The sequence below is a fragment of the Electrophorus electricus genome, chromosome 22 (genome assembly GCF_041902795.1).
Source record: "Electrophorus electricus isolate QZ-2024a chromosome 22, ASM4190279v1, whole genome shotgun sequence".
NCBI classification, from domain to species: Eukaryota; Metazoa; Chordata; class Actinopteri; order Gymnotiformes; family Gymnotidae; genus Electrophorus; species Electrophorus electricus.
Genome location: NC_137518.1, coordinates 12,065,001 through 12,088,992, shown reverse-complemented (window position 1 = coordinate 12,088,992; position 23,992 = coordinate 12,065,001). Strand labels below are relative to the sequence as shown.

The 23,992-nt window shown below is 47.4% G+C and overlaps 1 protein-coding gene across 4 annotated transcripts in view; it reads left to right on the top strand.

Moving 5' to 3' along the window:
* Nucleotides 1–23,992, top strand: part of adamts9 (ADAM metallopeptidase with thrombospondin type 1 motif, 9) — a 46,577-nt gene that overhangs the window by 7,002 nt on the left and 15,583 nt on the right. For 3 of the 4 annotated variants that reach the window (XM_081705549.1, XM_035520134.2, XM_081705551.1), the window contains exons 6-28: nt 305–429; nt 662–702; nt 793–898; nt 3,318–3,464; nt 3,703–3,844; nt 4,509–4,613; nt 6,179–6,321; nt 6,825–7,006; nt 7,223–7,359; nt 7,624–7,741; nt 7,993–8,088; nt 9,620–9,786; nt 10,021–10,150; nt 11,046–11,172; nt 11,315–11,525; nt 11,679–11,840; nt 12,398–12,559; nt 13,285–13,404; nt 15,514–15,621; nt 15,784–15,951; nt 18,063–18,296; nt 20,017–20,178; nt 20,304–20,471. In XM_081705549.1, the coding sequence (XP_081561675.1) occupies nt 305–429; nt 662–702; nt 793–898; nt 3,318–3,464; nt 3,703–3,844; nt 4,509–4,613; nt 6,179–6,321; nt 6,825–7,006; nt 7,223–7,359; nt 7,624–7,741; nt 7,993–8,088; nt 9,620–9,786; nt 10,021–10,150; nt 11,046–11,172; nt 11,315–11,525; nt 11,679–11,840; nt 12,398–12,559; nt 13,285–13,404; nt 15,514–15,621; nt 15,784–15,951; nt 18,063–18,296; nt 20,017–20,178; nt 20,304–20,471 (3,261 nt within the window). The remainder of the gene's footprint in view (nt 1–304; nt 430–661; nt 703–792; nt 899–3,317; nt 3,465–3,702; nt 3,845–4,508; nt 4,614–6,178; nt 6,322–6,824; nt 7,007–7,222; nt 7,360–7,623; nt 7,742–7,992; nt 8,089–9,619; nt 9,787–10,020; nt 10,151–11,045; nt 11,173–11,314; nt 11,526–11,678; nt 11,841–12,397; nt 12,560–13,284; nt 13,405–15,513; nt 15,622–15,783; nt 15,952–18,062; nt 18,297–20,016; nt 20,179–20,303; nt 20,472–23,992) is intronic. The other variant, XM_081705550.1, reaches the window with a different exon arrangement.

Sequence of the window (23,992 nt, the reverse complement as noted above, 5' to 3'; positions counted from 1 at the left end):
CTCTCTGTCTGTCTGTCTGTCTGTCTCTCTCTCTCTCTGTTGCGCTTTCTCTCTCTGTCTCTCTCTGTCTCTCTCTGTCTGTCTCTCTCTCTCTGTCTGTCTTTCTGTCTGTCTCTCTCTCTCTGTCTGTCTTTCTGTCTGTCTGTCTCTCTCTCTCTGTTGCGCTCTCTCTCTCTCTCTGTCTGTGTCTGTCTTTCTGTCTGTCTCTCTCTCTCTCTCTCTGTCTTTCTGCCTGTCTGTCTGTCTCTCTCTCTCTGTCTCTCTCTCTGTCTCTCTCTCTCTCTCTCTCTCTCTCTATGTGCAGGATGGTCCTACCATCTCTTTCAATGCACAGGCCACTTTAAAGAATTTCTGTGTCTGGCAGCAGGGTCAGAACAACCTCGACGACAGCCACCACAACCACCATGACACGGCCATCCTTATCACCAGGTCGCCTTACAGGGGGCGTTAGCATGGCCAACGGCGAGTGGCTAACAGTTAGCACGCCGATGCTCAGTTAGGGCTGCGTTCATGTCTTGCTCATGGGTACCATGGTAACATTGCTCATGGGTACCATGGTAACCATGGTGATCTGGCAGTAAATAGTGCTCTTTTGCTTGCTTAGTTGTACTTTTCTAGAGAAGAGTCACAGTGTGTGAGGGAGATGTGTGTGTCTTCACAGGGAGGACATCTGTAGAGCACGAGACAAATGTGACACGTTAGGTAAGGCTTTCGTGACCTGTGACACTAACAGTTGATGATGAAGATGATGAAGAAGAGGATAATGATGCTGATGCTGATGATGATTGACAGGTCTGGCTGAGCTGGGCACCGTGTGTGATCCTTATCGCAGCTGCAGCATCAGTGAGGACAGCGGCCTCAGCACCGCCTTCACCATCGCGCACGAGCTCGGCCACGTGTGAGTGACGCCCTTTACCCTCCTTACACACTAGTGCCCACCTAGTGATGCTATTTACCCTCCTTACACACTAGTGCCCACCTAGTGATGCTATTTACCCTCCTTACACACTAGTGCCCACCTAGTGATGCCATTTACCCTCCTTACACACTAGTGCCCACCTAGTGATGCTATTTACCCTCCTTACACACTAGTGCCCAACTAGTGATGCCCTTTACCCTCCTTACACACTAGTGCCCACCTAGTGATGCCATTTACCCTCCTTACACAATAGTGCCCACCTAGTGATGCTCTTTACCCTCCTTACACACTAGTGCCCACCTAGTGATGCTATTTACCCTCCTTACACACTAGTGCCCACCTAGTGATGCTATTTACCCTCCTTACACACTAGTGCCCACCTAGTGATGCTATTTACCCTCCTTACACACTAGTGCCCACCTAGTGATGCCATTTACCCTCCTTACACACTAGTGCCCACCTAGTGATGCTATTTACCCTCCTTACACACTAGTGCCCAACTAGTGATGCCCTTTACCCTCCTTACACACTAGTGCCCACCTAGTGATGCCATTTACCCTCCTTACACAATAGTGCCCACCTAGTGATGCTCTTTACCCTCCTTACACACTAGTGCCCACCTAGTGATGCTATTTACCCTCCTTACACACTAGTGCCCACCTAGTGATGCTATTTACCCTCCTTACACACTAGTGCCCACCTAGTGATGCTATTTACCCTCCTTACACACTAGTGCCCAACTAGTGATGCTATTTACCCTCCTTACAAACTAGTGCCCAACTAGCGATGCCCTTTACCCTCCGTGTTGCACACTATTGCCCAGTAGGAATCCCAGTTCACCAGGCCACAAAGTGATTCAAAAAGATTCACAAAGTGCTGGATTTCTGAACAAACCTTTGCTCCTGTTATGGAGAAACTCTGCTGACAGCCACTGAATCTTGGACCGCGTTGGGCTTTGGAGGCTTAAGTAACGCTGATTAAAAACGGTGAAGTTCTGGTATTCCAAGCATGAGCTAATACTGTTGTAGTATGACCCTGGTCTACTTGCGGGGGGGGGGGGACGTTCTGGCCCCAGTCACCTACTGGAGCGGGAAAGAGAAGTTAGTGTTGCCCTTAACCACACACAGGTGCAACCAGTTATAATGACCCACTAGTTCACTCAGCCACACCACAGCTGTATCAAATTCAGTTTATTTACTCTGCCTGCTAAGTGCTGTAGATCTGTAGATCTACAGACACACACATTCTCACTCACACACACAAATTCACACTCACTCACTCTCCCTCACCCACTCGCACATATGCGCACATGCACGCACAGTACCATACTTGTCAGACTGCCTTTATCAGTCTGTCTTGTGTCCAGCTCTGACGTGTAGTCTTATTTAGACATGAGATCACTTAGAGTTTGTGGTCCACCTTTAGCACATAAACACTGTCTGCGCTTGATAAGCAGTTCTCATGGCCTTCTGTGGTAGCTTTGTTGGGTCTGACAGACCTGATGCTGTTAAAATACGTTGAAGCTTTGCTCACTTCTCTTAGAGTGGTGCTCCAGTTATGTGAGTGACCAGACAGAAAGTCAGGACTCCAGTGATTAAAACAGAACATGTTGCAGAAATATAGATTTTCTAAATTCAAGGACTTTAGACTAACTGGCAATAACTATAATTTAGATTTTTTTTTCTTTTCCTGCATAAAACAAATTTCTTTACACATGAAATCTTTGTTTGTTAAGTACCAACACCAGTCTAAACCACTTTTGGATTGTTACTTATTTATTTTCACTGCATGTGCAAGATTAGGATTTCAGAATTCCTTTCTCATCCGGTGGAAGAACAGGGGACTGCTGTCCCAATGTAGGGCAGTGGTACCTCAGTGGTTAAGATACTAGACTTGGAATCGGAAGGTTGGCGAAAGGTAGCTCCTTGTGGTGCTGTGTGGTGCTCTACACGTCTCCCCTGGCTCCAGCGCTGGGTGGTGCGGTGCTCTACACGTCTCCCCTGGCTCCAGCGCTGGGTGGTGCGGTGCTCTACACGTCTCCCCTGGCTCCAGCGCTGGGTGGTGCGGTGCTCTACACGTCTCCCCTGGCTCCAGCGCTGGGTGGTGCGGTGTCTTCTCTCAGCCCCTCAGTTCTCCCATGGCTGTGTCATGCTGGGTCTAACCCGAACATGATTGGGCGTCCTGTAAAAGTCCACAGTCTGGAGCGTCAGATGGCATGTTGACTGTAGTTCGCTTTTTGCTCTGTGTGTGTGTGGTCTGGTTGTGTAACATCTGTTAACTGCAGCTCATATAGTGTATTTGTCACTGATAAGTGTGCATGTGTGTGTGTGTGTGTGTGTGTGTGGTGGGGGCGTTTGTGGGGGTGTGTGTGTGTGTGTGTGTGTGTTTGGTTCTGCAGGTTTAATATGCTCCATGATGACAGTAACAGGTGCAAAGAGGAGGGCATTAAGACCCAGCAGCACGTGATGGCCCCCACCCTCAACTACTACACCAACCCCTGGATGTGGTCCAAATGCAGCAGGAAATACATCACCGAGTTCCTTGAGTGCGTACCGCTCACAATGACAGCTTCCTGTGAGCGCATGCCTCTCTGTGCTGCAATGAGCTCACGCTCCGCCAGACACAGACACGGATCCGTGAGGAAGTCTTCCAACTACATGACCCTAAACAGAGAGGTCACTCCCCATAGAGAGGGGATGAGTTCCCCTCACCCTGGAGGTCTTGCTTGCCTCTTGTTTGTCGTTTGTTGTCCTGAGGTGTTTTTTTTTTTGGTCATTTATCAGCACAGGGTACGGGGAGTGTCTGTTTGACGAGCCGCTGTCTTCGCAATACAGCCTTCCACAGCAGCTGCCTGGACAGATATACGATGTCAATAAACAATGTGAACTCATATTTGGGCCTGGGTCACAGGTGTGTCCCTATATGGTAAGAAGACCTTACTGCGGAGGAATTGTACAGATTAAATGAAATGAATTAAATGTAATATCTGTCTTGTAGTCTAGTGATGCATACTGCAGTGCTTGTGCTAATTAAATGTCCCACAACAGTGGCCCCATACGTGACGTGAGAAGGTCAGAGGTTATTAATTACTCGAACACACTGGCAAACCTCTCTGAGTAGTTTTTTCCTGTGGGGAAAAAAATTGATGTGCCATCACGTGACGACTGTAATCCAATCAGTGCCAAAAGTGGTGGTTAATATTATTAGATTTTTAAATGACTGACAGTTCCGTTTATGATAGAATGACATGAGATTGGACATTAGTTGTCTGTTATAATACATAGCCACTGAAAAACCTACAACCACACATCCATAGTCACTCCTCAAAGCCATAGAGAGTTTGCTGTGTAGGTTTGTGGGTCTCAGGCAGGGTTACGTAACTACTGCAGACTCGGGCATCGTTTGGCCCTGCTGATCAGAGTCTAAAGGGTTAATGGTCACACCCTGTGAGAGACACGCTGGGGACAGATTGTGCAGTTACACAGCACGTGTGTGAGGAAGGGCTAATGTGCGTGTGTGTGTGCGCGTGTGTTCGTGTGTGTGTGTGTGTGTGTGTGTGTGTGTGTGTGTGTGTGTGTGTGTTCTCCAGACACAGTGTCGACGGTTGTGGTGCAGCAGTCCTGAAGGGGTCCAGAGTGGCTGTCGCACGCAACACATGCCCTGGGCTGATGGGACAGACTGCTCACCTGGAAAGGCAAGCACACACTCACACACACACTCAAACCGATAAAGCTAAGAGGTTCTGTAGCTTTGACGTCACGTCTGGCCTCTGGGTTTCAGGGGCCTCTCCCACAGGGACCCTGGAGACCTGCATGTGCTAGTCGACAGGTTACTTTTATGCCAAACCCTCATTGCACTTCCTGACCCTGACATATCTTCTGTAGTGACCTCACCATGGGAGTTATTTAGTCTCTACTCCAAACACACCTTCCTCTTCTTCCGTGTGTTTGGAGGCTTTAGAGAGGATGGGCTTTACTACTGCGTTGCAGTGGTAACTCATTCTAGCCTGTTTGGGATCTCTCCTTGATTTTACATGTTCAGTATTTGCACGGACCAGACCATAACTCGGAGCATGTGGTTGACTGTGGTCTCCATCGTAAAAACGAGAAAGGCCCCCACTGTAAGAACTTGCACACATTGTGTCCTCCCTAGAATGCCCAACCAAAAGCCTAACACATCAAAAATATTTAAGCCCCACATATTTTACAGTGCATACAAATGATATGTTTGAATTTAATGTAATTGCATGCAGATTCTTTAGAGACCTAAATAATATTCATTAGGAAATTGCACTTCTCTTGCAGATATAAATCTTGTGTTGAACTTTGAGCTTAGCTAGTAAAGTTCTGTGGATTAATCATGTGTCTGATTCATAACATGTGTCCTCATTCATTCATTATGTGTGTCTGAATTCTACTGAATCACAACATATGAGTCGTTTTGGCCTGGTGCTCACTGGTCCTGGCCGGTCCTGGCAACCCCAAGGTCCTGGGACTGATTCCCAGGAAGTGACATGTACTGTGATTATGATAAATGTGTAAGTTACTCTGGATAAGAGGGCCTGACCTATGCTGTAAACTAGTCAGTAGTTCTTATCTAGTCAGTAGTTCTCGTCTAAACTAGTCAGTACTCATAACTAGTCTGTAGTTCTCATATAAGCTATTCAGTACTAATAACTAATCTGTAGTTCTCATCTAAACTAGTCAGTAGTTCTCATCTTAACTAGTCCGTGGTTCTCATCTAAACTAGCCAGTACTCATAACTAGTCAGTAGTTCTCATCTAAACTAGTCAGTAGTTCTTGTCTAAACTAGTCAGTGGTTCTCATCTAAACTAGCCAGTACTCATAACTAGTCAGTAGTTCTCATCTAAACTAGTCAGTAGTTCTCGTCTAAACTAGCCAGTACTCATAACTAGTCAGTGGTTCTCATCTAAACTAGCCAGTACTCATAACTAGTCAGTAGTTCTCATCTAAACTAGTCAGTAGTTCTCATCTAAACTAGCCAGTACTCATAACTAGTCAGTAGTTCTCATCTAAACTAGTCAGTAGTTCTCATCTAAACTAGCCAGTACTCATAACTAGTCAGTAGTTCTCATCTAAACTAGTCAGTAGTTCTCGTCTCAACTAGTCAGTGCTCATCATAACTAGTCAGTAGTTGTCATCTCAAGTCCTGGGGCTGCCACCTGGTTGTTGTATCTGCTGCCCCCCACTTCATCTGCTGAACCTGGTGTATATAAGTGTCTCTCCTCTGTGTGAGCAGCACTGCCAACGAGGCCTGTGCATCCCCAAGGAGGACGTGGTGGCAGTGGACGGGGCGTGGGGAGTCTGGAGTTCCTTTGGCTCCTGCTCACGCACCTGCGGAGGGGGCATCAAGATAGCGGCGCGGGACTGCGACAAGCCCCGGTAAGCACCGCCTCTTCACTCGCCATATCAAACCTCCCTACAGCACACGACCGCAGGGAGAAATGTCCGGCACGTGTCCGGTGAGGGTGTGTCCGGCGAGGGTTTGTAGATCGTAGGCCCTGGGAGGACATACTCCTTATGCTGTAAAAACACCAACAAAGAATGATAATAATAACAAAAAAAGTTACCATGGCAAGAACACCTGCTGCTGGATGATGGTTGGACACCAGGCTTAGACACTGAGCCGCTGGACAGGCACTGGACTTCCAGACCGGGCCAGTACTGGGCTGAGAGTATGAGCCTCACAGCTGGGATCATTCCTGTGTCTGCGTTCCAATCAGAGGGGTCGAACACGCTAGGCTAAACAGGCGTGGTGCTAGTGGTTGTTTAGTGGAGGACAGAAAAGGTGTTGGAAATGCACACAGACAGACAGAATGGCAGAGACAACGAGACTTCTAATTCATTTAAAAATGTCTGTGTACGCGCGCACGTGTGTGTGTCAGGCCCAGGAACGGGGGTCAGTACTGCGTGGGACGCAGGCTAAAGTTCCGTTCCTGCAACTCTGAGCCGTGTTCCAAGCAGAAGAGGGACTTCCGCGAGGAGCAGTGCGCTTCCTTCGACGGCCGTCACTTCAACATCAACGGTCTGCCGCCCAACGTGCGCTGGCTGCCCAAGTACAGCGGCAGTAAGGCTCAGCTCTCTCCTTGGCTTCTAATGACATTACAGCAAAATGGCATCGCTTGGGCCACGAGTCTCTGCTTTTGGAGTAAACTAGTTATTACGCTAAGCCTCACAGATATAAGAAACCTCAACACAAACTCAGATGTTTAACTTGCAAAAACAGTAAAATTACACAGATTATGTTGCATGTCTAGTGACTGTGTGTGTGTGTCTTTGCCAGTTCTCATGAAGGACCGTTGCAAGCTCTTCTGTAGGGTTTCAGGAAGCACAGCCTACTACCAGCTCAGGGAACGCGTCACCGACGGCACACCCTGTGGGCCCAACACTAATGACATCTGTGTGCAAGGCCTGTGCAGGGTGAGTGTGTGTGTGTGTGTGTGTGTGTGTGCATTTGGAAGTTCAGATTCTGGTTGAATTTTCAATTTATCCACCATTAATTAATTAGTTAAGTAATTAATCAATTGATGAAGGTCCTCCAGCATTGGTGCAGCATCCCAGACTTGTTGCGTTTACTCCGGTCCTGTCCTGCTGCGTCCTGCCCCACGCTCCCATCCTGGAGCTCAGTTTATGGGCTTTGGAATTCCCAGTGACAATTCCCTTCCATATTTGTACTCTTCGCAGCAAGCGGGATGTGACCATGTGTTGAACTCCAAGGCCAGGAGAGATAAATGTGGTGTGTGTGGGGGAGACAACTCCTCCTGCAAGACTGTGGCTGGAACACTCAGCACGGTGCACTATGGTGGGTTGCCAGATCCACTCCATGTGCTTCGGTTAGGTCCAGTTCAGTTCACTCCCATTCTCTCTCATATCATATATTAATTCTCTTCAGTGGAGTCTGTTTCATTTCAAGTACTTTCTATTTAATTGAATTATACATATTGATAATATAATATTAACAGCAGAATAGGACAGTACGTACTGTATTAAATATGTTCTGTTCACGCTGTATTATATACAATGCTTGTGTTAACACGGCTGTTTGGTCTCCAGGTTACAATGTTGTAGTGCATATTCCCAAAGGTGCCACCAACATTGATGTGCGACAGCACAGCTACTCAGGAAGACCAGATGATGACAACTACCTGGGTGAGTTACGCCGCGCCGCACGACCCACAAACCACGACCCACGAACCCGTCCCGTGAACCCGCCCCGTGAACCCGCCCCGTGAACCCGCCCCATGAACCCGCCCCATGAACCAGCCCCATGAACCAGCCCCATGAACCAGCCCCATGAACCAGCCCCGTGAACCCGCCCCGTGAACCCGCCCCATGAACCCGCCCCATGAACCAGCCCCATGAACCAGCCCCATGAACCAGCCCCGTGAACCCGCCCCGTGAACCCGCCCCGTGAACCCGCCCCATGAACCCGCCCCATGAACCAGCCCCATGAACCAGCCCCATGAACCAGCCCCGTGAACCAGCCCCGTGAACCCGCCCCGTGAACCCGCCCCGTGAACCAGCCTCGTGAACCCGCCCCATGAACCTGCCCCATAAACCCCGCCCCATGAACCCGCCCCATGAACCCGCCCCATGAACCAGCCCCACGAACTAGCCCCAGGCCCCAGGCCCCACGGACCCACCCCATTAACCATCCCCATGCGCCATGCCCCATGCTCCAGGCCCCAGGCCCCATGACCCATGCCTCAGTGCCCATGCCCCAGGCACCACGACCCACAAACCTGCCCCGTTAACCAGCCCCATACACCAGCATGTCATTACCCTCCTCAGGGTTTGAATTATCTGCATGTATGTTTTGCTGTTATATTATTTAAGAATGCCTGCCTGACTGCGGCAGTCCTGTAACTGGGCGCACGACAGTGTGTGAGGGGCTTGATCAGACATAGCTTGCATATGGGGGAAAGGGACGATTGTGTAGGAACCAGAGTGTGAACACACACTTGTATGTTAGTGCTCCAGAGCAGAGGAAGCCTTCAGGGAAGAATCTTTCTTTCTTTCTGTGCCCCGAAGATGACACGCCATGGGTCAGTGTGTGTGCATGCGTGCATTTTAGGGTCGACGCACACAATGGGTTAAAGCGAGGATTATGGGAACGGTCTGAGTTGCGGTGATGTGTGAAATCTTGAAGGTAACACAGGAAATCAGGTCCATAATCTCATTAGTGTCCATGTGGGTATTGGACCAACTACAGCGCAGGAACGCTGCCCTTCCTCAGGGCAGTCACCCTCATCATCCTCTGTTGCTCCGTCTCACCATGCAGAAACATACCGTCCCCCCCGCATCCTCGCTCTGTTAGAACCGAACCGTGTGCTGACGCGTGCGTGGTTTGTGCCGAGCAGAGAAGATCTTGCAGCTCTTATTATTCTAAAGATTTTAGATCGGTGCATTATGAATACAAATTTAACCATTATTACTTAACACAAAATGTGTTTCCAGTTAAATCCGTGCACTCCATAGACCAAACGGATGGACAGGTGACCCATGCGTAGACTGTGCTGGGATGTTCTAGTCTTAGTCTCAGCATGAGACTGATTTGAGCAGAGACGGAGGCTGGTCTCGGCTCAGGGTGTGTCTCCGCTCCTCTGTTAAGTCTCTTTAAAGCAGGGAGAGGGTTGATCTCTGAACAGGCTCTCACATCCTTATCTCCTTCGCTTCCCAGCTGTGGCCAACGGTCGTGGAGAGTATTTGCTCAACGGAGAGTTTGTGGTCAGCATGTTTAAAAGGGAACTGAAGGTGGGAGAAGGTGTCGTAGAGTACAGCGGCTCTGATCATGTGATTGAGAGACTTAACTGCACTGACCGCATTGATGAGGACATCGTCATCCAGGTAACATGTTCAGTTCATAGGTATTTCTTTTCTTCTGGAGTCCAAGTAGACTTTCAGCAACGTTCAACATCAAAGAGCAGCTTCTGAAGTGTTTCTTGAAAGAAAGTGCAATATAATTCTCTATTCCCAGGAAACACAAGGTAATAGATGAGTATTTAAATGTTCATGTTCTCAAATATGCCTTTTCTAATTTTTTTTATCAACCATGTTTTTTGGGGGGAATTTTGGCCACAGGTGCTATCCGTAGGTAACCTCTACAACCCAGATGTCAGGTATTCCTATAACACCCCCACAGAAGAGAAGACTCTGCGCTTTATCTGGGATGCATACGGCCCGTGGCAGGCGTGCACCCGTCTATGCCAGGGTGAGTGAGACAGGGAAATTTTCCAAGGGATTCTGCAGCGGAATTCATTTGTCTTTCGGCATTTCAGGTTGTTATTGTCCAAATCGTTACAAGCTGTCATTACAACGTCATCGTGCCGTGGAAGTACTTGGTATTTGTAGTTAGTAGTAAATTAGTGTTTGGTTTGTGGCCGGGGGTTAGTGCTTGGGTTGTGGCCGGGTGGTAGAGTTCGGACTATGTTTGAGATTAGCGTTAGGGTTAAGGTTGTGGGTAGTACTTGGGTTATATTTGGGATTAGAGTTAGGGTTATGGTTGGGGTTAGATACTTGAGCGAATGAATCCTCTCGCTTCGCTGTCAGAAATCGCCTTAGCGGGGTGGGGTGGGGGTAGGGGGTTGTCTCAGGATAAGTATGTTTCATGTGAGGAATCCCATCAGTGTTGGCCGGTAAGGTCGTCTCAGGTTATGGTGGTGGAGAGCTTAGAGATGTAGGCTGTCGGGCCCGTGGAGGTCCAGAGCAGAGGAAGCCGGTGAAGTGCATGGGTCATCCAGTCCAAACATCTGGGCCTCAGTTCTCCGTGCAGACCTCTGGTCCGCCTTCATAGCCTTTTCCAGCCAAAGCCTGAAGTATAGTGGGCCAGAGTTGGTCCACGCACAATTTCATGAGCTGATAAAAGATCAGGGTGGAGACGCTGAACTTATTATCATTTGGCAAGCAGTGACCGAGCCTATTTTTGGCTACCCAACAAGAAATTATGATTCATTCCATTTTAGTTCATTCATTCATCCTTTCTTTCTTCCTTCACTACCCCAAAAAGGACATTCTAATTTGTAGCTCATTCATTCTTTTAGTGTTTCATTAATTGTTTCATTCATTTCTGTGTTGTCTTTCTGCTCGCCCACTGCTGTGCTGCTCAGGCGAGCGCAAGAGGAAGATTCTGTGCAGCCGTGAGTCGGACCATCTGGTCGTTTCTGACCAGAAATGCCAGGGCTCGCTCCGCCCGCCCCCCGTCACGGAACCCTGCAACACAGACTGTGAGCTCAGGTACTTGGGCGACGCCGCAGGTGCGCCTGCTCACATTTTATTGTTTACACCTCATACGTGGTCCGGCGTCTCTTCAGAGCGTTACATTAACAACCCTCTTGGCTTGCACTTGCGTCACGAGCATTTTCACGCCGTTTCACAGGTGGCACGTCGGCCATAAGAGCGAGTGCACAGCTACGTGTGGCCTGGGATTCCGCACCGTGGACGTCTCCTGCATCAAACGCAGCCACACCCACAAGGACACCCAGAAGGTCGACAACCAGCATTGCAGCAGCCAACGCAGGCCCGATGAAAGGGAGAGTTGCCATGGTGACTGTAACCCTGGCGTGTGGGAGTATTCGCCTTGGTCGGAGGTGAGGGAGATCGGCACCGCAGGCTAGCTGAAAGAAGTCCTTCCCTGTAGTGCCGTACACCGACCACAAACAAGGTCTCACATCACCAAACATCGTCCAGCGTCTGTAAATTAGCCCGGCGACCCAGACCGCTTGCTTGTGTGTTCCGGGTAGTGCTCTCAAAGCTGCGAAGGAGGGAGACGCCACAGGAGCGCCATCTGTGGGAACTCGTCCGGGAACAGCGATGACAGTAAATGCAACTCAAGTGAAAGGATCACTGAACAGTCCTGTAGCGATTTCCCATGTCCGCAGTGGAAAATTGGAGACTGGACTGAGGTAAAGATGCCTAACGCTCCTCTCATCCATACACATCTCCGGAATTCCAGCTTCTTGGAATATCAGAAACCAGTGGCCTAAACTGGAGATTCATTTGTCCTTTTTTAAACACCTGTCTTGAGACCCTACCTACACTGCATGCACCTGCCACCTTGTAGGGGACAGTTATTGACGAGGTGCGTAATATGGGGCTGCAGATAAACCCGTAGCCTGTATATTAGCATGGAAAAGTCACCAGGCACCCACTAAATGCATTGCTCATTGGTCAGTTTCTGACAACAGGACCAAACAAGTTAGAGAGTCTCGCTGTATACCTGCCAGGTGTAGACGTGCCAGGTGATCCTACAAGGTAGACGCTTCTAAAAGAAAGAGACTGAGGAGTCTTTAAGGGCTTTCACATTTCAGAATATAGTCCAGAAAGTAGGCACCTGTCCCAAGACCAATCTTCACGCCCTCGCGGCTGACGTTTCCACATCTGTAATGACTCTAAGAAAACTGTTCCTGTGTTTAAATGCCCCCCCCCCCCCCCAATGCTCCTGTTTGGTCTCCTCTGCCAGTGCATGGTGACCTGTGGCAGGGGCTACCGGCATCGACAGAGGTGGTGCCAGTTCAGAGAGGAGCGTGTGGACGAGCGATTCTGCGATGCCGCCAAGCCGGAGTCCGTGCAGGCGTGCCAGCAGCAGGCGTGTGCTTCCTGGCAGGTCGGCCCCTGGGGACAGGTGAGTCCCGCCCCGCCTCTCCTCGACAGGCTCCTAGCATGCCGTGTGCTGGCTGTGTTGACGGTCTGTCTCTGTCTGCTTAGCTACAGACACTGTGTGACTGTGCTATGTGCTGTTACTGTGTGACAGACTGTGCTATGTGCTGTTACTGTGTGACAGACTGTGCTATGTGCTGTTACTGTGTGACTGACTGTGCTATGTGCTGTTACTGTGTGACAGACTGTGCTATGTGCTGTTACTGTGTGACAGACTGTGCTATGTGCTGTTACTGTGTGACTGACTGTGCTATGTGCTGTTACTGTGTGACTGACTGTGCTATGTGCTGTGTTACTGTGTGACAGACTGTGCTATGCGCTGTGTTACTGTGTGACGGACTGTGCTATGCGCTGTGTTACTGTGTGACAGACTGCTATGTGCTGTTACTGTGTGACAGACTGTGCTATGTGCTGTTACTGTGTGACAGACTGTGCTATGTGCTGTTACTGTGTGACAGACTGTGCTATGTGCTGTTACTGTGTGACAGACTGTGCTATGTGCTGTGTTACTGTGTGACAGACTGTGCTATGTGCTGTTACTGTGTGACAGACTGTGCTATGTGCTGTGTTACTGTGTGACAGACTGTGCTATGTGCTGTTACTGTGTGACAGACTGTGCTGTCTCTTTTCTTTCTCTCTCTGTCATTGTCTGCATATGTGTGCATGTGTACGTACGCGTGTACGTGTTAGTGCTCTGCCACTTGTGGCCCTGGCTATCAGATGAGAGCCGTGAAGTGTGTGCTGGGGTCGTACCACTCCGTCATAGACGACACAGAATGCAACGCAGCGACGCGACCGACTGACACACAGGTGAGAGGCGTGTTCATGCACAAGCACATCTGTGAATGTATGTCAGTCAGTTGTACCTCATATGTAATATGTGATCTGTTCGCTAAGACTGTCTGCACTGTTATCTAAGGCGAGTAATCATGAGGCAGTTACAGTTACAGTGCGATCTGTGTGTGCGCCACCACACACACACACACACACACACACACACACACACACACACACACACACACACACACACACACACACACACACACACACACACTATCATCACAGACTGATGAAAGATATCTGTAAATACCAGTAATACAGCAGTAGCTGTAGACCATTCAACAGGGACACAAATGTTCAGTGACCTCACCTTGTTTCTGTCTGTTTGCTTATGTGTGTGTGCACTAAATAACATAAGAAACATTCTATCATTCTCTTAGTGTATTCTGTAGTGTACTATTCGCGTATTTTGTAGTATACTAACCACACTAAGAGAGAGACTGAGAAATTGATCTGGGGGAGAGCAGATTGAATTAAGAGTGGGAAAAGTAGGAGGACCAGGGTGAGAGAATTAGAAACCAACAAGCAAAGTGAGTTTGAGAAAGAGACAGAGTTATAGAGAGAGTGAGTGAGTAAGAGAGAGGGAGACAGTGAGAGAGAGAGAGTGAGGGATAGAGAGAGAGAGTGAGGGATAGAGAGAGAGGCAGAGAGAGAGAGTGAGGGATAGAGAGAGAGAGTGAGGGATAGAGAGAGAGAGTGAGGGATAGAGAGAGAGAGAGTGAGGGATAGAGAGAGAGAGAGAGTGAGGGATAGAGAGAGAGGCAGAGACAGAGGTAGAGAGAGAGAGAGAGAGAGAGAGTGAGGGATAGAGAGAGAGGCAGAGAGAGAGAGAGAGAGATTTGAAACGACTCACCCCAACTTGAAGTGTCTGTCTTACATTGACAAACACACACACACACGTACACATACACACACACACACGCACACACATGCGTACACACACACGTACACATACACACACACACACGCACACACATGCGTACACACACACGTACACACACACACACACACACATACACACGTGTACACACACACACGTACACACACACATACACACGTACACACACACACATACAAACACACACACACACACACACACACACACGTACACACACACACACACACACACACACACACACACACACACACTATATTACAGTTATCTGACTATTTATTGTTTTTCATCCTTATTATTTATTTTCATTTCTTTGCACTTCTTCCCATTAATATTATTTCAGACCAGTTACAGTTTCTCTTCTTTAACATAACAGAACTGTTAATTTCCATAACTGCAAGAGAGAGAGAGAGTGAGAGGTAGAGAGAGAGAGAGTGATAACACATGCTTTTAGTCACACAAGCTCACAATATATTACACCATATAAAGGAGTTTCTGAAAACACTTCTGCAGTGTTGCTTGAGAGAGAGAGAGACAGAGAGTGAAGGAGAGAGAGAGAGAGTGAGAGAGGGAGGGAGAGAGAGGCCCCCTGGTTTTAATCTCTCACTGTACTGAGTTACTACGTGTGATGTTCACCACCATGAACTATGGTGTAGTGCCACCCACCCTAACACAACCACTCTGCCACGCCACAGTCAGCAAACTAAGGTTCCCATGGCAACTTGGAGAGGAAGCGATGTGCATACGACAATGAGTGAGATAGCGAGAGATAGAAAGAAGCAGAGTAGAGAAACAGGCATTTCCTTTACAGGATCCGAATAAGAGAGAGAATGAGACGGAATGAAACAGTTAGCCTTTCTGTATGGTTCGATTCTCACTGCTCGGTCTCCTCGGATCCCCTCTGTCTGCTGCATAAGCGGGCAAGCCACAGATTTTCAGTAACAGTCATTTGCCTTCTCAGAGAGTGAACTTCCTGCCGCTGGTAACATTTCTGTAATAGTTCATTAAGCGTTACACTTTTCCCTAAATTGTGGGTTACTGTGTTTGAATTTACCAGCATGAGATATTTCTGTGTTAGGCATTCCTTACTGAGCCTCTCTCTCTCTCTTTCTCTCTCTCTCTCTCTCTCTCTCTCTCTCTCTCTCTCTCTCTCTCTCTCTCTCTCTCTCTCTCTCTCTGTCCAGGACTGTGAAATCTCTCAGTGTTCCATCCCACAAACTGTTTCTCCAGAGACCAAGGCAGTATCTAAACTTGGTCATAAAACACAATGGCGGTTTGGATCGTGGACACAGGTACACCCTTACTGACTGATGTGCATTATCTGTGTATTACATGCTATTACAAACATGAAAGAGATTCTGTTCATTTTGCATTTGTCATATAAACAAATTATGACGAATATATACCGTGTGTAAAATAATGATTGTTGTTTGGCCTGCCTTCCTCTGCTACAGTGTAGCGCGACCTGTGGGAAGGGCATACGTATGCGCTATGTGAGTTGCCGTGACAACCAGGGGGGCGTGTCAGAGGAGTCGGCGTGTTCTCACTTGGCCAAGCCCGCTGCCCGAGATGTCTGCTCTGCTGTGGCCTGTGGTCAGTGGAAGGTTCTGGAATGGACTCCGGTACGAGTCTCTGCATCTTCGCTTTGCTGTAACTGCACTGGGGTCCCTGAGGTTGCACGCCTGCAGAGACAGTTAAAGGTTTTGGGGCTACGGTTGTGTTGTGTGCTGTGGCGTGTGTTCCTGATTGCAGCTGTTATGGGCCAGGTGTCCTTGGGCCAGCTGTTATGGGCCAGGTATGCTTGGGTCAGTTGTTATGGGCCAGGTGTCCTTTGGTCAGATGTTATGGGCCAGGTGTCCTTGGGTCAGGTGTTATGGGCCAGGTGTCCTTGGGTCAGGTGTTATAGGCCAGGTGTCCTTGGGTCAGGTGTTATGGGCCAGGTGACCTTGGGTCAGATATTATAGGCCAGGTGACCTTGGGTCATCTTTTATGGGCCATGTGTCCTTGGGTCAGGTGTTATGGGCCAGGTGACCTTGACCACCTCTCCTGAAGGCAGATATGCTTGTGTGCACAGGGTCTGTGTACTCACTTCAGCCTCATATTGTCTCATTTTAACTCTGGTGGATGTAACTGTGAGATGTGAAATCCATCTGGATGCCAGTCACATCAATTCTGAGTGAACTGAGGTTATACATGAATAACGCAACTCCAACATGTACAGCAATCCTCAATATTTCCCACAAATCCAGGGCCTGCACTTTATACTATAATAATCTCTCTGTTTTAGCATATAGTGTAATAATCTCTCTGTTATAGCATATAGTGTAATAATCTCCCGGTTATAGTGTATAGTGTAATCATCTCTCTGTTATAGTGTATAGTGTAATAATCTCCATTATAGTGTATAGTGTAATAATCTCTGTTATATTGTATAGTGTAATAATATGTTATAGTGTATAGTGTAATAATCTCCCTGTTATAGCGTATAATGTAATAATCTCTCTGTTATAGCATAGTGTAATAATCTCCCTGTTATAGAGTATAGTGTAATAATCTCTGTTATAGCATATAATGTAATAATTTCTCATGTGTGGATCGTTAGATTAACGGGGGTCTGTGTGTATGGAGATCATCTATGTTAATGTCAGATGTGTCTGAGTACAGTCTGATTAAAATGTCTGTAATGGGCTTCAGCTTTACAATGTTTTCTTGTGTTAAAGGAGAGGGGGGTTTGCTTAGACATGTACTCTCAGTCTATGGCAGTGGGGATGTGTGTGTGTGTGTGTGTGTGTGTGTGTGTGTTTGGACATGTACTCAGTCTTCGAGCAGTGGAGATGCTGAATCATTAGAAAGCTTTGTGGCAAATGAGAAATGGTGTTTGGAAAGGGGGTGGGGAGTGTGTGTGTGTGTGTGTGTGTGTGTGTGTGTGTGTGTGTGTGTGTGTGTGTGTATGCCAGGAGGGAGTTGGGATAGTTGTGTTTACAGATGTTTTCAATCTGACTGAGAGCTGTGTTGACACTGCAACTCCCCTCACACACACACACACACACACACACACACACACACACACACACACATACACATACACAGATCTCCTGTTATTTATACCAAAGATACTTAACCCAGTGCTATATGAGGACATTAATTCCAAAACCTCTGTGAAATCCCAAAGATCAGGTTCACTCCATCTAAATACCCTCCTCTGTGTAAAGTGCTCTGTTACTCCTCATTAATTACAGAAGATCTCTGACGTTCTCCATCCGGCCCTATCTGTTCACATAACACCAGCTGAAACAGCCTTTATCCAGAGAGCGCAGGGTGCGCAGTGCTGTGTATCAGCACCATAGCTGCTCGTAATGCTTGCTTGTGAGGACTGTGCAAATCGATTTCACATTTGTAAGTGAAGCACAGAATTGTGGGTAACAGCATGGATTTGTGTCTGGCTGCCACTAGAATGCTGATGCTTTTTCTATGTGCCTGATTACTGCTGTTCCCTTGGCCCTGGTTATGAAAAAATAAACATTATCAGACAGTGTTGGCTGGGCTTGGATAATCTAACAGCCATCAGACTGACAAGGCTCTGCTGGGCCTTACACATGGCCGAGCCAAACTTTATCTCTCTGAAATGTGATTGGCTGAACGTTTGACCCAAGGCAAGCTAGCCTGAGGACCGGCCCAAGTGGATATTTACAGATGTGTGTGTGTGTTTGTGTGTGTTTGTGTGTGTGTGCAGTGCTCTGTGTCCTGCGGTCACGGTAAAGCCACGCGGCAGGTGTTGTGCGTGAACTTTAGTGACCAGGTGGTCGACGTGAGTGAGTGTGACCCCGATGACCGCCCAGCTTCGGAGCAGGAATGTGCCATGGCTCAGTGCCCGTCTCGTAGCCATGGCAACCCAGACACCCATAACAATGTCCTGCAAACCGGGCGACCCCAGCTGCACCAGTGGAGGATCGGGCCATGGGGCGGGGTTAGTACCACGTCACAGAGTAACACCATTCATTATTACCTCCAGAGGCAGGGATAGTACCACGTCACAGAGTAACACCATTCATCATTACCGCCAGGGACGGGGATAGTACCACGTCACAGAGTAACACCATTCATTATTACCTCCAGGGGCAGGGTTAGTACCACGTCACAGAGTAACACCATTCATTATTACCTCCAGGGGCAGGGTTAGTACCACGTTACAGAGTAACACCATTCATCATTACCGCCAGGGACGGGGATAGTACCACGTCACAGAGTAACACCATTCATTACTACCTCCAGGGGCAGGGTTAGTACCACGTCACAGAGTAACACCATTAATTATTACCGCCAGGGACGGGGATAGTACCACGTCACAGAGTAACAGCATTCATTATTACCTCCAGGGGCAGGGATAGTTCCACATCACAGAGTAACACCATTAATTATTACCTCCAGGGGCAGGGTTAGTACCACGTCACAGAGTAACACCATTAATTATTACCTCCAGGGGCAGGATTAGTGCCACGTCACAGAGTAACACCATTCATTATTACCGCCAGGGACGGGGATAGTACCACGTCACAGAGTAACACCATTCATTATTACCACCAGGGGTGGGGTTAGTACCACGTCACAGAGTAACACCATTAATTATTACCTCCAGGGGCAGGATTAGTACCACCATTCATAATTACCTGCAGAATAACACTATATCATTAATCATTACTGTAACATACTGAGTAGTAGTGTGTTGATGCTCTATATCCTGTCCTCTTTATGCTATTATTGTCTTATTGTTTATACATTGTTACCCAGTATATTACGTTGTAATTAGTGATGTAGTTGTACTGTAACAGTGGTGTTTTAATGTAAAGTTTTGCCAAAAATACAGCTGCGTAAAGACAAAGATCCGTAGACTGGGGGAACTCTAAGGCTCCATGGGGCAACGACTCTGTTTTTGTATCGACTTTATTTGCTTTTAAAAGTCAACAGAGGCATTGGAATCACTGGAGTTACTGCGAGATAAAGGTAGTGGAGGATCCCAGGACAAGAGGCAGTTTCTTTCCAAAGATGCCGTATTTATCTTATCGCAGTCTTTAGGGTATCCGTGGCAAATACTTTTCCTTTTTGCCATAACTTTGGCCCGTACCATTTTAGGATACCGAGATGATGTCCTACGTTTTGTTTTTGTTTTTCCGCCTCACGTTTGGGGGGAAGTGTGGTTTACGTTGGAGCGCTGACTACAGCACGCTTGCTTTACGCCGGTGTGTCGCTGGTATTTCCTCTGCTCAGATAAATCCCATTGTCTCCGTTAGGGCCCTTGACGTTAAGTTTAAAAATACATGCAGCGAGGGTGTTCACACAAAGGGACTGTGCTCTTTCTGGGAGAGGGAGCCTTCCTGCTCGAAGCGGACGATTCAGGGGTTGACATTAGAATCTTATTTTGGAGGAAAGTTGTATTTTGGGCTGTATCCTGCACGTTTGTGTGTGTGTGTATAACCCAGTGTGCGCTCGTGTAGATACACATGGCAGGGAGCTACTCTGACCTCTGTCTTTAAACCACAGATGGCTTTCCCCCCGAATGTCGTACTGTTTGCAGGGTAATACACTGAGTGTACCAGTGGTCACTGCTGTGGTGTTTATATCATAGATGCAAGTCAATTCTGATTGAACCGCACGTGTGCGTGCGTCTCACGCGTACGACTGCTCCCCAGTGCTCAAGCACGTGTGCTGGAGGATTCCAGCGCCGCGTGGTGGTGTGTCAGGACGAGAACGGTTACCCCGCCGCCGGCTGTGACGAAGGCACTCGGCCCGTGGTGCAGCGCTCCTGTGAGTCCGGCCCCTGCCCCAAGTGGGTGCACGGCAGCTGGGGTGAGGTACGACACCCCCCCCCCCACCACACACACACACACACACACACACACACACGCATATACAACATGTTCCCCTCTGCGCTGTGTTCCTCACACTCCGTGCTTCTCTGTGTCCCCCACCCTCGCAGTGTTCAAAGTCGTGCGGCAGGGGCGTGAAAACGCGTCAGGTGGCATGTCAGCGGCCCGACGGGGAACGCTTTAACGACCTCAGCTGTGACGTCCTGGACAAGCCACCTGACCAGGAGCAGTGCAACACACTTCCGTGCCCCCGCTGGACCGCCGACCTCTGGAGCGCGGTACGCCCGTAACCCTCCGCGCATATTCCTCCACCCGCCGCGCCATCTTAATGCCACAGGCCTGGGGTGCTCAGTAAACCAACAGGAGCTGAAAGAACCAAAAGAATCTGGCAGAGCAATGTGTGTGTCTGTGTGTGTGTGTGTGTGTGTGAGGATGACAGCGTTGGTTTTACAGCAGGTGACAAACACGAATCTGAAGGTCTGGCTGACATCTGTGGAGCAGAAAATCAAAGTACTAATTCGGCATAGAGTTGGTTTCGTAGTCTAGATTAGATTATTACTTCTAACTGAAGTTTTATTGTTTTTGTGTGTATATCACTTCGGAGTATTAAACACATGATCGTACATGATTCAGAACTATGTAGCACATTTATAGTGCGTATCATGGTTTTATATATGAGGAATTTAAGCGGGCTTTGGTGCCAGTTGTGATGGTAACGGTCATGATGCCACAAGCCAGCAGCGCAAAGCTGATATCTTGTACTGTCATGCAGTGTAGTGTGCGCCATGACGAAACCGTACAATGACGAAGGCGCCGGTCCGATGTGTGTGGGTTCTGTTTCTGTCCCTTCTGAATATGTACACATTAGTCACTTTTCTCAGTATTGGATCTTTTTTTTTTTTTTTGGTTTTCATTTCCTGATTTTTCAGACGCGTGTCTATGTCGTGGGATCACTCGCCAAACGAACCCACGTTAACCAGGCCAAGCCGCAGGAGTCTTGTAACAGAACTCGGTCCTTTGCTTTCTGTCTCGAGTATCTCCCTGTAGCTGATCCTGTGTCTGTTTCCTGTGATCTGACATGCACACTCACCCTTCAGGTGGTGCTGTCTCTATACAGATACTAGATAGAAAGATCCTGTAACGGCCCGAGTGCCACAGGGCAAGGAGCAGGACATGCAGACTCGCTCGACAGAGACAGGCATTTATTGACGAACATTGAAGACATCGGCACTCACGACTAACACAAGCGTACGAACACAAACACAGGCATTGAAACGGTTGACAGAGAGACAAAGATCAACTCTGACAGGAACAATAACTGTCAACATGAACCTTAACAATGACCGACAGTAACGCACACACTGATAGGAGTTTAAATAATCACAAACATGACAAGACTAAACTGATTCAGGTGTGCACGTAATAACATAGGCATGGTTACAAATACACAATTATCGCGGCGGGCCATACCACGTGACCGGCGGGAGGGTCCATTAACCTGAACCTTCAGTTCTCCATACAGAGACTCCGTTTACTGCTTTGTGGGGTTTATTAAGGTTACTTGCATCTAAAGGTTGCATTTAAATTTAAATGTAGACTTCCAAACGTTTGTTTGTTTTATTCTTTTTGTATATGTTGTTGTCCACAAGTGGTTCTATTCTATTTTCTTTCATCACTGTTAGTTAAAAACATTGTGGAATGTGTCCACTTATTGAAAGTGTGCTCTAGAAATACCCTGCCACAGTTTCCATGAGTTCAAGGGAGGCCAATTATGTCCATAATCATTCTCTCAACCCAGCAAACCCCACCCCCTCCCCTGGCAAACCCCACCCCTCTCCTGGCAAACCCCACCCCTCCCCTGGCTGCCCCGCCTCTGGAGTGGCGTTGTGTTACTTCCCTTTGTTAATGCGGTTTTAAGGTCATTTGCATCATGCCCATTAGCTGTTCCAGTTTCTCAGGCTCCCATCACCTGAAGAGGCTACCATGGCTACCAGTGATGGACAGCTAGCAGGGAGGCACACAACAGCATGAATTTCGTATATTCATATATTATCTTAGTTTCACTCAATAACGTATTAGCATTTGTGGCCCTATTTCCTTAAGACTGATATATAAAAGCTTGATGGCAGATCCAAAAGTGAAGGTATTTTTAGACAATTGTTTGGTAAATGGTAATTGTATTTGGTATTTTAGGCTGTAATTGGTTGGTAATTGATTTGGTACTTAGGCTGTAATTGTCTGGTAATTGGTAATTGTGTTTGGTTGGTAATTGGTAATTGCATTTGGTATTTTAGGATGTAATTTGTTGGTAATTGGTAATTGATTTGGTACCTTAGGCTGTAATTGTTTGGTAATTGGTAATTGTTTGGTTGGTAATTGGTAATTTGGTATTTAAGGCTGTAATTGGTTTGGTAATTGGTCATTGTATGTGGTATTTTAGGATATAATTTGCTTAAGGATAATGTTGCTGTTAATCTGCCCACCTAAAACATCTACAGTGTTACAGTACTGAGTGGATACAAATACAGTTTTACTTTCCAAGCTTGCTAACAAATGCTGCTGCAAATTCAAGGGTATTGGACGTAAAGTTCAACTGTTGCCTGAAGATTTTCCCATGTAAGTGGAGCACACAGGAGACGATCCGTCGATGTGTCAAGGGGTCAGTAAATGAATGCTAACACTCACACTGCCTGCTGAATGTGAAGAATTCAGAGTACACTGCAAATAAAACCAAAACATATTACTAAAGTGAAACAGGCATCTCTGGATATTTATATATTCTCTTTATCTGTATTTATTTCTGCTGCTCAGTGTATTGAGGTTAATGTCTGTATTTCATTTTTATACAAACAGGCAAAGTTATTTGTGTCACACAAAGCAGAGGAATAAGTTAAATTTTCTTTGTTTGAGTTTATGGGTTTATATAAGGTTTTTATTTATTTATTTATTTATTTTATATAAAACGACTTTTTTTTTTTTTCAAATAATGTATACAGTTTAACAGAAGGTCAGCATAGGTTGTACAGACACAAAGTACAATGTTCCTTTATCATGAAAATATTGACTATTAAAAATACATGTAAACATGTCTGTTCAAGCATGAAGTAGTTTGCTGTTAGTGAAAGCATTCTTGTATATATCACAAACGCTATAACCATTCTGAACCGTCTTCCAGTGGTTTAAGTAGATGATGTTGGCAAACGTAAGGGTGCTAAAGAGGTGAATCCCTTAAGCTAAGTTAAGAATCTGTCACGTTCAGTCCCTTCCATGTTCCGTTCCGTAGTTTCGTTTTGTCCTCACATGTTTGCGTCCACCTGTCCCTCGTTTCGAGTTCATGTATTTAAACCCTGTTGTGTGCCTTGGTCGTGGCTGTTCGTTGTTTTGTTTTGCTGTTTCATGGTTTGAATTCATGTCTGTAACGTTGAGCGGTCCGGAGACGGACGCGTGTGCTGAGAGGAGCGAGATTTAATTGGGGCAAATCCAAAATCAGGGTCGTTTAGGCAGTCCAGGGTCACAGAGCCGACGCGGAGAGGACGAGGAAACACTACAAAACAAAAACACACAAAGGCTTACTAGGGAAGCAGGCTAGGAACTAAGGCTAGGGAACACTCAGGACTAGGAAACACGAAGGCTAAGATAAATACAAAGACACAGAGCACAAAGAAACAACCCTCAAACATGAATTCAAACCATGAAACAGCGAAACAAACAAACAAACAACGAACAGCCACGACCAAGGCACACAACAGGGTTTAAATACATGAACTCGAAACGAGGGACAGGTGGACGCAATCAAACG